The following is a 16692-nucleotide window of genomic DNA, read 5'->3' on the forward strand; positions in this document are numbered from 1 at the left end:
ACCTTGTCCAAGACCCAAGGCTAGAATATGGCCATGGGGCTGGAGAGAGAAATCCAGCCTAAGGAAAAAGGGACCAAAACTAGACATAGGTTGCATATAGAAAATAAGACATATATGCTTCTTATAAAGCTGAGATTTCAAACTAAAATTCATGCTCACTATTCCAGATTAGTGACTGACACAGCAATGGTTCTGAAAAAGTTTGTCTTAACTTAAATGCTGAATGGATGAATGAATAAATGTATCAGCATTTAGATTTGCCATGCAATTCTTGAACTTTTTATGGTAGATTTAATGGGTACTTAATTGTTGGAGTTTGGGGGAATGATAAATAACATCCTTGATTTTGTTTCCCAAGTTTGTAACTAACTTGCAAATATTACAAAGGAATCAGCCATGTGGAGATTTCTGTAAAAAATCAGCTTTATTGGTCAATCTAACTAAAGGGTGACCCATTAATAGCCACATTCAGGATCCCTAACACAATTGCTGTGAATGGAACTGTTCCCTAAACTGCATTTCTGTTCCAGGACCTTCCACACGGATGAACCAGGAACACCCAGTGCTGAGTCCAGGCCACCGAGGCACCAAAGACCCATAAACTCAGCAGGGCTGGTCCACACGTGCTCAGCTCCTTTCCTCACACCATCGATCAGATACTTTATCCACTCCTTCAGGATAAACAAATTAGAGAAGACAAAAAAGGCCAGGGGTGTTTCTCTAGGGGAAACATGTTTCTCTTCACAGAAGCATGAGACAAGCGGAATGAAGTTGCCTCTCTAAATCAGTACCTACTGCGTTACTGGCATGAGGTATGATAAGTGATCATGCAGTTCCACTTGGCCTCCCAGATGACTTCATCCCCTCCTCCCCCTATTAGGAGGCCCCCACCCAGGCCTGTCTGTTCAAGGGTCTGATGGGGCACACCTGAGGCCCTAGATGTCTTCACGCCCTTTCTACTACTTCAGAGTAGGAGCAGATTTCCTTAGAAGGAAGCTGTTTCCTGCTTTCTCCTTGAGAAAATGTTGGAAGAAGCATTCTGTGTATCGTAAGAAATGAACAGAGTATTTCGGTTTTCTTCAGCTCTCACGTCTCCTAGATCCCCAACACAGACATAAAACCGTTCGCAGGATTTGTCCAAATTATAGCTTAGGGCTAGGACTGAGAAAATATCTGATCAGCTGGGAGTGTAACTTCTGGTTAAACCTCCTCATAAATATGTATGTATATGCAAAAAGTGGAAGCTGTGACAGATTTTTTTTTCTTGGGCTCCAAAATCACTGCCAATGGCGACTATAGCCATGAAATTAGGCTTTCCTGGCAGCTCAGTCAGTAAAGAATCTGCCTGCAGTGCAGGAGACCCAGGTTCGATCCCTAAGTCAAGAAGATCCCCTGGAGAAGGAAATGGCAAACCACTCCAGAATCCTTGCCAGGAAAATCCTGTGGACAGAGGATCTTAGTGGGCTGCAGTCTACTGGGTCGCAAAGAGTCGGGCACGACTGAGTGACTAACATTCACTGCTTCTTGGAAGGAAAGCTGTGACAAACCTAGACAGTGGATTAAAAAGCAGAAACATCACTTTGCAGACAAAGGTCCATATACTCAAAGTTATGGTTTCTCCAGTAGCCATGTATGGATGTGAGAGTTGGATCATAAAGAAAGCTGAGCACCAAAGAATTGATGCTTTTGAATTGTGGTGCTGGAGAAGCCTTTTGAGAGTCTGTTGGACTGCAAGGAGACCAAATCAGTCACTCCTAAAGAAAATCAACCCTGCATATTCATTGGAAGGACAATGCTGAAGCTGAAGCTCCAGTACTTTGGCCACCTGATGGGAAGATCCAACCCACTGGAAAAATCCCTGATGCTGGGAAAGATTTAAGCCAAAAGGAGAAGGGGGTGGCAGAGGATGAGATGATTAGATAGCATCACCAACTCAATGAACATGAACTTGAGCAAACTCTGGGAGATAGTAGAGGACAGAGGAGTCTGGTGTGTGGCAGTCCATGGTGTCTCAGTCGGATATGATGTAGTGGCTGAACAACAATATGTATGTGTGTATATATACAATGTACATACATATGTGTATGTAAATAATGTTACATACGTGTATGTAAATAATATATATGTGTGTGTGAAATTTTGAAAATGAATATGGATATATAATATGTAATATATATAAATATATAAAAATTATTTTTACAGCTGCACTGGTGGCCAAAACTGGGGTATGGAGGAAACAGTGTATAGAGCTGCCTGTTCATTCTCCTTCAGGAGGCCAAGTAATCTGCACAAGTTCCACATTGCAGAACCCAGGTAAATGCCCTGGGTTCTAAACGTACCACGTAAGTCTACATCTAAATGCTACGTGTAGATGTCCAGGTAAATTTATTTAAGAAGATAGAGAAATTTGTGATAAAAGTGATTAAATAGATAAACCACATTGATGTCCACAAGAGGACCCAGCTCCAAAGTTGGTGCTTTTTAGATCATCTGTATTTTCTAAAATCACAAAATGATCCTTCTACCCTCTGTCTGCCTTGCCTCAGTTGACTCTCGTGACCTGGGGCGTCTGAACACTTCACTTTTTATCCACAGGAGAGGAACAAACCAGGCCTAGATTGCTTCTTAACTGGGTTAGGACTAGACTGAACTATGAGTCAAGGAAATACAGAACAACAGTAACTTAAAGAAAGAAGTTTATTTTTCTCTCATATTTGCATTAGGGCATAGATAGTTCAGGGTTAAAATGGCAGCATGGCTCTCAGGCGTCCTCAGGAATCCAGGTCCCTTCAACCTTATTGTGTTACCATGTGTCGCCTCCAAATTTACCTCCGACCTCAAGATGGTTGCTTCAGTTCCAGCCATCACATTACATCCCTGGCCAGGAAGAAGAAAGTGACACAAAAGAAGAGGGGAAGGGCACATGCCAGCTGTCTCTTAAGGAAATTACCTCAAAGGTGTCATGTGATACTTCTGCTTATCTCATTGGTCAAGATTTAGTCAAATGAACACACTTAGCTGCACTGGAGTTTGAGAAATGTAGACTTTATTCCAAGTTAACTTGTACCAGCTAAAAATGGAAGATATTGCTTTAGGAAAGAATAGATCAGGAGGAATGACTAGCAGCCTCAGCTACACCTTGAAATAGGATGTCTTTGATCTGTGTTAGGAAATCACTAGCAACAAGCTACTGTCGCCAACAGCTTCACCATCAACCTCGTCCAGGGCCTTGGTCAATCCTCCACTCCGAGCAGAATGGCCTTTGTGCGTCTGTTCTTGTGCATGTCCAGCATCCTTTCCTCTGTACCTACTCCGGTCCTTTTTAGAATGTCCTCTCTCTTGCTACTTTTCTAAACTCTACCCATCTCTGAAGGCTCAGTGGAAGTCCCATATTCCTGGTAAAGCCTCTTCTCACCTCCCCATTTCTCAGTAACCTCACTCTCTTCAGAATGCCCAAAGCACATATTACCTATGCCAGTGACCTGACCCCTCGCATATATAGGCATTTATGTCGAATCTACCTGATGCAAAGAGCCAACTTATTGGAAAAGACCCTGATGTTGGGAAAGATTGAGGGCAGGAGGAGAAAGGAGCAACAGAGCATGACATAGCTGGATGGCATCACTGACTCAATGGACATGAGTCTGAGTAAACTCCTAGAGACAGTGAAGGACAGGGAAGGCCGGCGTGCTGCAGTCCATGGGGTGGCCGAGAGTCAGACATGACTTAGCGACTAAACAACAACAACAAAGTTGAGTTAGTGTGGACCTCTTTTACTTTCAACTAGTCTCCTTGTAGGAGGAAAGATATCATAATTCTCTATACCTCTCACCGTCCCTGGCATGCATGTACTTCTAAATTTGTGTATGTTGACACTGAGAAGTCAGGGTTGGGGGAACAGCAAAAAACTGAAAGCCAAAAGGAATGAATTAGAAAATGCACTCTGATCCTAACTAACTCTACAACCTTGGGCTTAATTTCTCTGAGCTATAGGTTTCTTATCAATAAAAGGAAGGAAGGAATACCAGCCCAGGCTAACCCAGGAGCTGTGGCAAGGACAACACACACCCTTTATATAATGTCAAACATTCCACAAATTAAGTAGGGATTCCCTGGTGGCTCAATGGTAAAGAACCTGCCTGCCAGTGCAGGAGATGCAGGTTTGATCCCTGGCTCAGGAAGATCCCCTGGAGAAAGAAATGGAAACCACTCCAATATTCTTGTCTGGGAAATGCCTTGGACAAAGGAGCCAGGGAGGCTATAGTCTCTGGAGTCATAAAAGTGTTGGACATGGCTTTGCAATTAAACAATAACAACAAAGCTTTTGTCAGGGCTTTTTGACTACAAGCAACTGAAACCAACTCAGGCTAACTTGAGCAAAAAGGGTCTTTATTAGAAGATTGGAGAAGATTGCTCGCAGAATCATAAGGTGTCTGGAACCCAGTCTTGGCAACAGATGGGCAGCAGGGCAACTCTAGGGTCCACTCAGCAGGAACTGTTTGGCCATCTTGTTGGGAGCACCTTCAGAAGTGAGCTAACTCTGAACAAGCTTCCAACTCTGTATGTCCCTGCTTCTTGGTTATAGCAGCCTGGAGTCACCCTGACTTATAGTCCCACAGAGTCTACTCCATGCAGAAAGGTCAAAGCCCTGAAGGAAATCAAAGTGATGTTATCAGTAGAGTGAAAGAAGGCTGGACGGCCAGAAAGCGCAAATGTCCACAATCGGCTTAATAAACAGTGTTGATTGACAGAGTCCACTCCTTTGATTCTGAAGACATTTTGCATTAAAGATAATATAAGCAACTTCTTTAGACCTTATCAGCAAACACCTTGGAGGGCATGAGTTCATCACATTCTTTCCATCCATGGCAGTGAAAATATTAATGCCCTTATAGGAAGGAGACGCAGAACTACTTACTTGACAGGGGCGAGCACAAGGACAGGTGAATAAAGTCACAGCTCCATCATCACTGGGTCACAGAACCTTCTCTGACCTTCCTGACTAGGTTATGCCTCCGTGCTTTCTACTCTCTTACAGTTCTTGGTCTTCTCGGTGGCTCTTCATATTGTATAAGTTAAATTATTACCATTTATGATTATTGGTTATTTCCTCCATTAAGTTGTAACCTCCATGAGGGCAGGGCCAATGTCTCTGCTCCTCTCTATTTCTATATCCCATCCCAGAGCCTGGCACATTCTAGATGCTCAGTAAATATTTACTGAATGAATTAAATACATGAATAAATAAGGTGCTCAAAGGGCCAGAGCAGTCAGTTGCACAACTATCTAGGGAGGGTCATTCCCATCACACATCAGGGGCAGGTTTCACCTTTTCCTTTCTAGGCACATGCGGTGATGGAACAGATTAAAAATAGTGGCAGATTAGCTAATTCAAAATCCACTCGGGGTTGGGCCACCCTAGTTGCTTTTGGGGTTTTTTCTTTTTTTTTTTTTTTTTTTGCCAAAATCTGCTGCTAGAGGGGAGAAGGCCCATGAGGCAGTGGGAGAAGTAATCCACAGCTTCTGGGAGAGGAAATAAGACAGTCTTAATGATCCTCCATTCACTGTACTGATAACATCACGCTGATTTCCTTCAGGGCCATCTGCTGGGAGCATCCACCCAAGTAGGAGCACCGCTCCCATGAGTACCATGACCCCCGAGTGGTCCCTCTGTGGTTGCTTCCTGAGACAAGATACTAAGAAGCCCTCCTATTTGTACAGAATCTGTAGTCTACAAAGTGAACATTGCTCAGTCGTGTCCAACTCTTTGAGACCCCTTGGACTATACAGGTAGAATTCTCCAGTCCAAAATACTGGAGTGGGTAGCCTTTCTCTTCTCCAGGGGATCTTCCCAAACCCAGGGATTGAACCCAGGTATCCCTCATTGCAGGCGAATTCATTTCCAGTTGAGCCACAAGGGAAGCCCAAGAATACTGGGGTGGGTAGCCTATCCATTCTCTAGTGGATCTTCCCAACCCAGGAATCAAACTGAGGTCTCCTGCATTGCAGGCAGATTCTTTACTAAATGAGCTATCAAGGAAAGCCTATGGTCTACAAAAAGCTTTCCTAATTATCTCCTTTGATGCTCACCATGACCAACCTGTAAGATAGGCCCCATTTCACAGATGAAGAAATAAAGGCTCAGAGCCTTGCTTAAGGTTATTTAGGTGATTTTAAATATTGCACAAACTTCACGGTTAGGGAATCTCCACATCATCCTTGTGTAGAGGGACTATATTTTTAACATAAACATCTCAAGGTCTTTTTTTTTTTGAGCCCTAAAGATAGCTCACTCCTTTTTGTCATTGAAATGTTGCAACATAATAAACAAAAGGATTAAGGAAAGCAAGGTATTCATTTGGTTTTTATTCTAGTGAAATCATATCAGTTTGCAGGTCAACTTGGATTGACTGATTATATTTGCATTTGTGTCAGGAGGTGGAAGAGGGGAGAGAAGGAGAGAAATATTTTGATTTTACTTGAGGTTCAGTTAAAATTTTATTTTGTCTTTGAATTTGGAATTGACAAATTCATTCCAACCTTGTTCCCATTTTTCACTCATGATGGGTCAACTCAGAACTCTCCTGCTCAGCCTGTGGATCTGGGCTCTCACTCTCAGCTCAGCCCTAACATCTAAGCCCCAAGTGACAGATGAGTGGAGAAACCACCTAGGACCTGACTGCTTCTCCTTGGGGGCCAGAGTTCTTGATGTCTCTTTGGAACTGGAATTTTTTCTGCATGCATCTGAAACACTAAACAAACCAAACCACTCCCCAACAACTGTTAAGTCAGGCTAGAAAAGACCCACACTGAGATTAAAGGGAGTTCCATTGAGGTGTGATCAGGAGCCTCCCTCTCAGGCGAACCAGTGTGTGTTCTTCTTCAGATGTGGTCTGAGACTCCCAGGAGCCTGTCATCAGTGACCAAACCGTGAGAGCAGGGTCTGGCCCCTGGCACAGCAGCTAACACACATGCCCAGTACAGCTCTTGGCGTGAGGTTTCTCACTTGTCCTCATCACCTTCTCTGCAGTAGCTAGTGAAAAGCACTGGGCCTGTCCTGTGGATGAAGGGTCAGAGGCTAAGCAGTGGGAAGTAACTTGCCCAAAGCCATGCAGTCAGTAAGGAGAGAAGCTGGATTTGGATCTAGACATATTCACTTTCAGCTGGAAGTGGGGAGAAAAGAAAACAGGAAACAACCAATCCCCCAGTGGAATCTTGGGTGGAAAAGAGGTGCCTTTCTCACACAAACTCCCTCCCAGGCCTTTTCTGTGAGCAAAAACAGAAATTTCTCTTGTGTTAGAGCTGTTCTAAAATTGGGAGGGGTGGTCACAGCAGGTAGCATTCGTCCAGTTCCTCCACACAGGCAGGCATGCCACCCAGCCCTGCAGACTTCTCTGAGGAAGCCAAGTCTAGGCTGATGCTGCAGGATGAGTGGATGCCAAGCAGGCAAACATGAGGGGTGAAGGTCTCATGCCTAAGCTCTGTGTGGAAACTGGAGATGAAGCCCAGGGTAGCCCAGTCAAGGCCAGTCTGAGATGGACCTTTCCTGGTGGACACCATCTGCCCACCAATTTCTCCTTCTAGACCCTCAGTGAGAACCAGAGCCATCTTCTAACAGTGGGTGCATGAGCCAGGGTGGGGGGTGGAAGAGTCTGAACAACTGCAGGGGGTGAAAGTCTCTCAGTCATGTCCAACTCTTCGTGACCCCATGGACTATACAGTCCATGGAATTCTCCAGGCCAGAATACTGGGGTGGGTAGACTTTCCCTTCTCCAGGGGATCTTCCCAACCCAGGGATCGAACCCAGGTCTCCTGCATTGCAGGCAGATTCTTTACCAGCTGAGCCACAAGGGACGCCCAAGAATACTGCAGTGGGTAGATATAATATTCAAAACAATGCCACCTCTCCTCTGAGTATGTCTTATGCTCTTCCAGCCATACTATTTCGTGACTTCTTTACTCCATAAGCATAATCTTTGCCCATTCATATATCATATTTTAAATTGTTGAGGGTTTGGGGAGAATCTATCAGGGGAGCCACACTGTCTGTTGTTCTGACCCTGATCCTGGCAAGGCACCTGCCTGCAGTCCTACATGAGAAATCTTTCTTCTGCCCATGACTCTGCTCTGATATCCAAGCAAATGCATGTCACAGGCTGCCCTGCCTTGACTGAACTTTCTGGGAGGATGGAATGTTCCCAGCACCTCCTCCTGGAGAGGCGTCTGTAGGGACTGAGGTCTCTGAGTCCATCTCGGCAGGAAGGTGAGAGCTGCTTTCCCCTTCTGTTTTGCTGTCATCGTTTGGTCAGGTTTCCCCTGCATGGGCAGCTTCAGCCACTGCGGACAAAACATCCAGGTCCCCCAGTCCCCTGCCAACCACCCCGCCCCTAAATAAACACCAGCTCATTTGTAAGAGGTTTTTAATTTGATCTTGGTATGCCATTAAGGAGCGGAATAAGGATCTCTACTCATCTTCACTCACACAGTATCTACTGCTTTTCTCTACCTGATCTTCACCATGGACGCCTGTGTAGTCATAGAGCGTCTGCATGATTTTCACTCAGCAGACTGGTTTAGGTTTCTCGGTGGTTTGCATAAATTATAAAAAAGAGCACAAAAATCACACAACAGTGACTCTATCATAGGGAGCTGTGTTCCCTCTGGCCTTGCAGACAGTGATGGGGACAAGTAGCCGTGACCAAAGCTCTGATGACTGGTGACATCCCTAGGAGGGAGGCCAAGCCTGTCCCGGCCCCTCTCGGAGGAGTCCTCTGTCTTCCCCATCAACTTGTGGTTTCTCAGGAGGCCTCCTAACACAGAAGGGTCCCATCTTAGCACCACAACTGGTGGACAGGGCGTGGAACTGTCCCTGCGTACAATGGCAGCTGGGTCTTCTGTGCTCAGCAACACGAAAGCGAGCCAGGAGGAGGAGCCCTGGGTTTCCGCCAGGACCTCCTCTGCCTCTATGAGCTCCAAGAGGCTGTTAGCAGAAAGAGCATCTGGACCATGGGTCAGCCAACTTTTCATGAAAAGAGCCAGATAGTACAGATAGTACCTATCTCAGGCTTTCCAGCTCACATACATTCTGCTGCATATTCTTCTCCCCCCTCCTTTTTTTTACAACCCTTTAAAAATAGAAAAACTCTTCTTAGGAGGCAGGCCGTAAAATACAGGCCTGCAGGCTGCAACCTCTGGTCTAAAACATGATAATAACCTGTCCAACCCATTAGTCACAGCCTCCTCCCCGTCGAAAGCCTCTAGTCCCCCTGGGCTGCCCTGATGTAGAACGTGCAGCCCAGGCTGGCCGGGGGTACTATGGCAGGCAGAGTCGCCCTCAGGCTCCTGCCCTGTGGGGCCAAGGGCCCTCCTTTGCCAAGTGGCTGGTTGGCTGGATTTTAAGCAAGTATAGATATTAGTCTCAGCCCTGCTCATGTGTCCTGGGGTTGAATTAAGCCTCAGTGTCCCCAGTGAGGTAGGTAAATACTATCAGCCTCATCCCACACTTGCAGATGGTGAAGTTCAAGAGCAGAATTGACTTTCCTAGTCAATTTCCTAGTCGTGTGACTTCCCAACAGTCACATGTCCAAATTTCAAAGAAAGCCAAAGAGTCTAGGCTTTAAATTTCCTAATGATCAGGAATTGTTCTGTCCCCCCACAAGCCCAGTGATTGATTCCACCTCAAACAGAGCAAGAATCCACCAGTGAATACTGTCAGCCACACAGAGTAATTGCTTTCCAGACCTCAACGACACTCTCTGAAAACAGAATTAACTCAAGCACTCAAAGCTACGGGCCTCGGTGGAGCGGCGCTCTCTGCCCTGGCCACAAGTCTCTTCAAACTCAAAATAAAGTTTATAAAAGTAAATTATCTCATTTTATAACTTAAGTGCATCAAGCATTTCCTTAAATATAGTTCACACTGAAAATAAAGTTACTTTTTGCTGTACAGTTGGTGTGTTATAATTAGGAATAAACTTTGATGATAAAGTAGGAAAGGTTACACACTCACGCACACATCTATCTATCCGTTTGTCTGTCTGTGGGTGTGTGGATGGGTAGACATATGCACCTCTCGACAAGAGCTTCCCCCCAAAATGGTGGGAAGTTGTTAGGGGTCTCTAGTATCTAGTTTGCATGAAAATGCCTATATTAAAAGTCCCTGTCCTTAATGATAAACACATTTTCGTACCTAACACTAAGACTCTTATTAGAAACATTAAGCTATGCAATCCATACTGTATTCAGTCTTTGGAAATGCCAAGCTACACCATATCATTATACAACAGCATCCCCAACAAAACTCCCACCCACCCCACCTCTGCCCTGCCTCCCCATCCTAAAGCCAGTCGACCCCTCACGTAACACAGTTGTTCCAGAACGGGAGCTGAGCCACAGAATTCAAGGGGAGGACTCAAGAGGTGAAGTAAGAATTCTGCATGGAGTACAGATGATCAATGGGGTTTCCCACTCTGGCCTGCAGGGGCCCGGCTTCTGAGGTTGCTAGGAAACAGTCACCCAGGTTACTGAGGGAGGTGTCCTCACTATCCAGCTCGTGGAAGAGGGGCTCAGCACCTGAAACGGAGACGAAACACTGCCGTGAAGGTCCGGAAGGAGGGACTCACTCGGTGCCGGGACATTCAGCTGACCTCGGCCGGCGAGGTCTAAGAACACCACCCCGTCCCCACTATGGAAAGCCTCCTACCGGCTGCTGGGAATGGGGAGCGCTGGGGGTGACAGGAGAGCTACATAGAAGAGCAGGAGGGGGCAGAATCCCTGCCCACCAAAGACCTCCTTAGAGGGCTATGTCTAACGTGTAACAACTGAAAATAATATGAACTAGGATCTGACAAGGTAGTGCTAAACCGAGCGCAGCATAAGCAAATGATCCGCGTGTTTAGACACTGGCGGTGGGGAGTGGGCGAGACCCAGCACCGCAGGCTGCCGAGGCAGGCACAGGGCTTCCAGAGGACTCTGGCCACAGAAAAGGTTCTTGTAGGAGGGAGGGTAAGAAAACAAACATCGACTCTGTAAATGATGCTCACGAATCCACTGATGATAATACTTGTCCTTTCAAACAGCACAAACATACTAAGCGCCAGCTGTTTCCCCAGATTTGTACTGCAAAGGAAAGGAAGGTTAGGTGTCTGCACTCAACTAGTATAACCTTTGACAATGAAACTAGTATGGCAAATTGAGGAAGAGCTGGGGGACCACTGTGACCAGAACCTTGAGGTGTGGACATTTCACCTCCACTTCAAGTAAATGGGAGAGAGGAAAACTGCTGTTTATAAAACTTGTCATGTGGCTTTAATTATTCACTGTACTAAAGGATTCATCACAGGACTAATTTACGTAACAAGACCCCTAGGACTCTGAAAATGTATGAATTGGCAAAAAAACAAGAGCTATTTGTCCTGTTTTTGCATAGCAGAGGAGTGGAGACAGGCGTCGACGTGTCTTCTCAGGAAGCAGAGAGGATGGCTGTCACTGAGCACGCACATACGTGTGTATGAGTGAATGAGGTCAGTCGATGATGGCCCTGCAAGCGGCTGGATCTTAATAAATATTTGCTGAATGCATCACAGGGAAAGATAGGGCTGGTTTCAACAACATAGATAATTTTATAATGAAGGCAAAAAAGAAGTTGACAAAATCTGTGCACTGAGGCATGTATCTCTGATACTGACATTTTGAAGGCTTACTGAATAAAACTTTATTTTTAGCTATCAGGGTTACTGATTTCACAGTACAGGCAAATGCATTACATAGGCCATATACCTTCTCTGTATAAAAACCCAATGGCCTATATTTGACTCTAAGACTGAACTTCAGCCTTCAACACTAGAGCCTGCCCACTCCATCAGGGCATCCAGGTCCCAGCTGCTGTCCACTGGCTTCAGAAGCAAGCCAGGAAAGTGGGGCAATCTCAGCTGCCCCCACACCCTGCCTTTAAAGCAACCCCATTTTGGCTGCGGTGGGACTGGGACTTTACTTCACAAGTCAGCTTATGTTTTAGGAATTACATGAGAATACCTGCTAGTGTCCATAATAAGAGAGTCCAATTAGAACCTCTGTTTTCCGTGCTTTTCTATGTATTCTTTCTTATGTAAGAGTTTGCATAATTAAGGCCTCTGACTATATCACTGCTGATAATGCTTATGAACTTGTAAGTGTGGTAAAAGTGATAGTGTTAGTCGCTCAGTCCTGTCCGACTCTGCGACGCCAGGGACTGAAGCTCACCAGGCTCCTCTGTTCATGAAATTCTCCAGGCAAGAATACTGGAGTGAGTAGCCATTCCCTTCTCCAGGGGATCTTCTTGACCCAGGAATCATGTGTGTCCCATGCACTGCACGAGTGTGGTACCTGGCATGACAGTGTGCCACAGCAAGGTAAGTGTGGTGTTCGTGCTTAATTGCTCAGTCAGGTCTGACTCTTTGCGACCTCAGAGACTGTAGCCTGCCAGGCTCCTCTGTTCATGGAATTCTCCAGACAAGAATACTGGAGTAGGCTGCCATTTCCTACTCCTGGAAGTGTGGTATCTGGCAGGAAACGGAAGACTTGGGAAGTTAAATCCTAACGAAAAGGTCTGCAGTGAAAACACAACCTCCTTTTCTAACAAATAAAAAGTTTTGAAAAAGGAGAATAAATGGAAACATGACTCATGGATATGCATACCGGTCTTACTTCTGGAGCCACAGGTTATGTGATTCTAGCAGCATTTTATGGGACACTTATTCTGCTTTGGAACTTTAATGAGCAACTAGGAACTGCCTAGGGAGAGGAACTGGGAGGGGATGAAAAACTCACGCAAGCAAGCTGTGCGAGGTCCCTGCGGGGCTTGAGTCCCTCTTACCATAGGGGTGCATGTGGTCTCCAGGCATCTGGGGTGGGGTGAGCCCCTGTCGGAAGGGATCTGAGCTGTAGACACTCTGCTCGATGGCCAGGAGCTGCTGTGGGGTGGGCAGAGCCGTGTAGGGGTTCATGATCCCTTCCATGCCAGCGCTCCCGCCACCGTTTGTCTGAGCTGTGAGACAAAGAAGAGGATAAATAATTCTCCACGTGCAGCCCAGTATCTCATGCTGAAGGTGGGGCAGGGCCCCTGAACAAGCTCTGAACTTCACATGCCCCACTGGCTGGGGACCGTACATGCTGTGTGGCCACGGCGACATTTTACTTTCCTCATTTACAGAAGGGAAGGGATGAGGTGACATCAGTGGTTCCCAGCTTGTGCCCTACCATGGGCCAGAAGTGACTATGCTGAAGGATAGAGAAGAGGGATGAGTGTTGTACTTGGAGAGCTTCCTTGAACCATATCATTAAGACAAAGGCAAGACACAGGCTTGGCAGCCAATGGAGTATACACATCCAAAGATCCTTCCAGTGTTACCCCACTAGGATCCTATCAGTCAAGTGGGTTCATCGTATTGATCCAGGGGGCCTTGTGGAGCTGATATGAAGACTCCGTGAGGGGTGTGTGTGTGCTCTGGGTCTGCAACTTGCTCTGCTGTGTACACAATTCCATCAGAAAAGGAGGACTCAGCTCCCCCTTCCACATCCTGCTGTGGTTCTCTGAACATGGCTGCATTAACTCTCAGCCTCTAGTTCCACCTTAAGTCCACCCTAGGAGCTGCCCCTAGAATTCTTCAAAGTTCCAAGCCCTAGGAGTCTGTGTTCTCATAATGCCATGATGCGTTTTCCTCCCTCTGAGCATGCTGGCCTGTATGGAGTCAACTGGCGTGGCTCCTCCTGAAGCCCTGTCCGATCTGTGACCCTCTCTGAGGCCCACAGAGCTGTGTGACAGGACTATCAGACAGCACTACCCTACCCTAGGGACGCCAGCCCGAGGTGCAGAGAGACAGAAAGGCAGGTCTCAGATCTCCAGACAGCACTGTACGTAGAGCTGCGGCAGATTCAGGTCTTCTGACCAGCTTGGCTCCACCCTGCCCAGCTGCCCATGCTCTTGCTTGATTTTTCTACCAGAGCATCTCTCTTGTCATTAAGATACTATTTGGCCTCAAAGGTAAGGAATAGAAAGAACTCTTGAGTGGAAAAATCAAATTTTTGATGGCGCCTAGCCCCACATCAAGCGCAAGGCAAGGTCCATGAAGGTAAGGGGCCAGCCCCTCTGTTTAGGGGCCAGACAACTGATGCCACTTTCCATGTGTGGTCCACAGGCTGGCAGAACAAGAATTTGTTAAAAGTGCAGACTCTTCAGGCCCACCAAAATCTCAAGGATCAGAATCTACACCAATACCAGCTGGTTGCAGTGCGCCTTAAAGGGCAAGAACAGGGCGCAAACAGACCACTCGGGAGAGTCTACTGGGCAGCTGAGGCTGGAGCCATGTCCCTTTAAGAATGATACTGTTTTAATGTCGTCATTTGTGCTTTTTTCTTTTATCTTCCTTAAAAGGCCCCAAGCTTGTCCCGTTTCACACAGTCCCCAGTCCTCACATCACCTCTATTGGGGCTGGTGCATGGGGATGACCCAGAGAGATGTTATGGGGAGGGAGGTGGGAGGGGGGTTCATGTTTGGGAATGCATGTAAGAATTAAAGATTTTAAAATTAAAAAAAATAAAAAAATAAAAAAATAAATAAATAAAATAAATAAAAATAATAAAAATATATATATACTTTATTAAACCAAAAAAAAAAAAAAACCCACAACACATGAAGGTACACGGAGGTAAGGAGAGCTAAGGCAGCATGACCAAGTGAGCCTTAGAGAGACAGTTTCCAGCCCAATTCCATCCTTCCCCTATCTAGGACTGTGGTCCGTCTTGCAGAGCCTCTGTTTGTGCATCTGTAAGATGGAAATATTAATAACTCCTCTGCTCACCTTGGGGGTTGGTGGCTGTGAGTCAGGTCAGTATGAGTGAGAGCAAAAGTGCTCAACAAAGGAGGGTTTTTTTTTCCCACTATCATTATTTTTACTATTTCATATTATTTTGGAAGGGATTATAAGTCACTGTGGTGTCTTCTATGAAACTGATTTGCCTAGAAGAAGGAGGGCTAGGCTGGACGAGAAACAGAGCGTATCTTTGACTCTGCAGGTAGGCCCCGACACAGGGCCGGATACCACAGCAGGGTCTGGGCACAGGGGCTTTGGACTGGTTAGTGCCACCTGCAATCCACAGTTCTGGGCCTCAGCTAGCGCCCTCTGCCCTCTCACAGTTCTCATGGTTTGGTCCTCCCTGGAAGGTCCCTTCTCCCAAATGAGTGTGGACTGGGCTTCAGGGAGCCCAGAGATGTCATTCCAAGGGCAGGGCAGTTGCAGACCCCTGGCAGGAGAGGCCTGGCTAGGAGGAGGTGCCAGCTTACCGGTACTCAGCCTCTGGGTGTTCTGCTGATCTTGCTGCTGCTGCTGCTGCCGCCGGGCCAGCTTCTTCATCTGGGGAGGAGAGAACTCAGGATTAGAAGTCAGGGGGCCTGCAGCAGGTTCTCACAGCTAGGCCAGGGGAGAATCAGCTCAGGGGGAAAGCAGAGGGACCCCTTCCCTAGCTTTTACTCAGGAGAGAATCCACGTTTCAGGAACCACACCTTGAGCCTGATGCATGGTGGCTGAGGGATTTCTACACCACAGCCATAGAAAGACAGCTGGCTAGGAAGCCACAGGGCAGCTGCTCTTAGCAGGAACAGGGATGCCCTCTCAACAAATAAAACCTGCTGCTTATGGCGTCACAGTTTAATGTGAGGTGTAAGTGAGGGATGTGCAGTCTGCAAGCCAGCTTAGATGTGCAGTAAGGGCCTGCTGACAGCTGTGATTCAGCATGAGCCAAGAGGCCATTCCACCCACTGGCCCTTGTGGCAGAGACTCCTACCAGGACATGCATGCCTTTAGGTAAGGAGCTTGTCTCCCAAAGCACACTAACTTCCCAGAAGGAACACATCAACCTAATCTTTCTCAAAGTGTCTTCTGTGGAACATTAGGGTTCCATGAGATCCTTGTTGTGTGTGTGTGTGTGAGGGGGTGGTGGCGGGCAACATTCGGTAAACCTTCATTCCCCAGGTAAATGAAGAGAAAAATAAGCATAAATTTAGGTATGTATTTCAAGAAGTGTTCCTAGGTTTCTCATCCTCTGGAAATTGGGCCTTCAGGTGGTTTTTTTTGAGTGTGTGTGTGTGTGTGTGTGTGTGTGTGTAGGGAACAATAGATTTTTAAAAAACTTCTTTATTGCAAGATTTCTCAGAACTTCAAATATGCTCCCTGCTTATGAATACATAGGCTATAGGTTCTCTCAAACCTACTGAACTATGAAATTCTTTCATAGAAAAGACCATGGACTACACACCAGAAGCCCGGTCTGAGGAATTCAGTTAGGGAAATGGTATCTTAACCAATCACGATTAGCTAATGAGATACGAATCCATCGCCCACTAAAGATTAGAGGTCTAGAGAAATGGGCCACTAACGTGTGTGTGTGTGTGTGTGTGTGTGTGTGTGTGTGTGTGTGTGCTCAGTCATATCCAGCCCTTTGCAACACCCTGGACTGTAGCCCAGCAGGCTCCTCTGTCCATGGCGTTTTCCGGGCAAGAGTACTGGAGTGGTCACCATTTCTCCCTTCAGGGAATCTTCCCAAATCCAGGGATCAAATCCATGTCTCCTGCATCTCCTGCATTGGCAGGCAGGTTCTTTACCACTGTGCCACCTGGGAAGCCCACCACATGCATGTGTGCAGGTAGAAAGATAAGTA

General features: G+C 46.5%; 1 protein-coding gene across 1 annotated transcript in view; it reads right to left on the reverse strand.

The window, feature by feature from the left end:
* Window positions 1–8403: 8403 nt before the first annotated feature.
* The window catches only part of LMX1A (LIM homeobox transcription factor 1 alpha), a 171972-nt gene continuing 163683 nt past the window's right edge, over window positions 8404–16692 (reverse strand). The window contains exons 6-8 of the mRNA XM_042257217.1: window positions 15320–15389; window positions 12854–13024; window positions 8404–10572 (exon numbers count right to left, since the gene is read on the reverse strand). Coding sequence (XP_042113151.1) covers window positions 10412–10572; window positions 12854–13024; window positions 15320–15389 — 402 coding nt within the window. The 3' untranslated portion in view covers window positions 8404–10411. The remainder of the gene's footprint in view (window positions 10573–12853; window positions 13025–15319; window positions 15390–16692) is intronic.

Source organism: Ovis aries, chromosome 1 (genome assembly GCF_016772045.2).
Source record: "Ovis aries strain OAR_USU_Benz2616 breed Rambouillet chromosome 1, ARS-UI_Ramb_v3.0, whole genome shotgun sequence".
In the NCBI taxonomy this organism is placed as follows: Eukaryota; Metazoa; Chordata; class Mammalia; order Artiodactyla; family Bovidae; genus Ovis; species Ovis aries.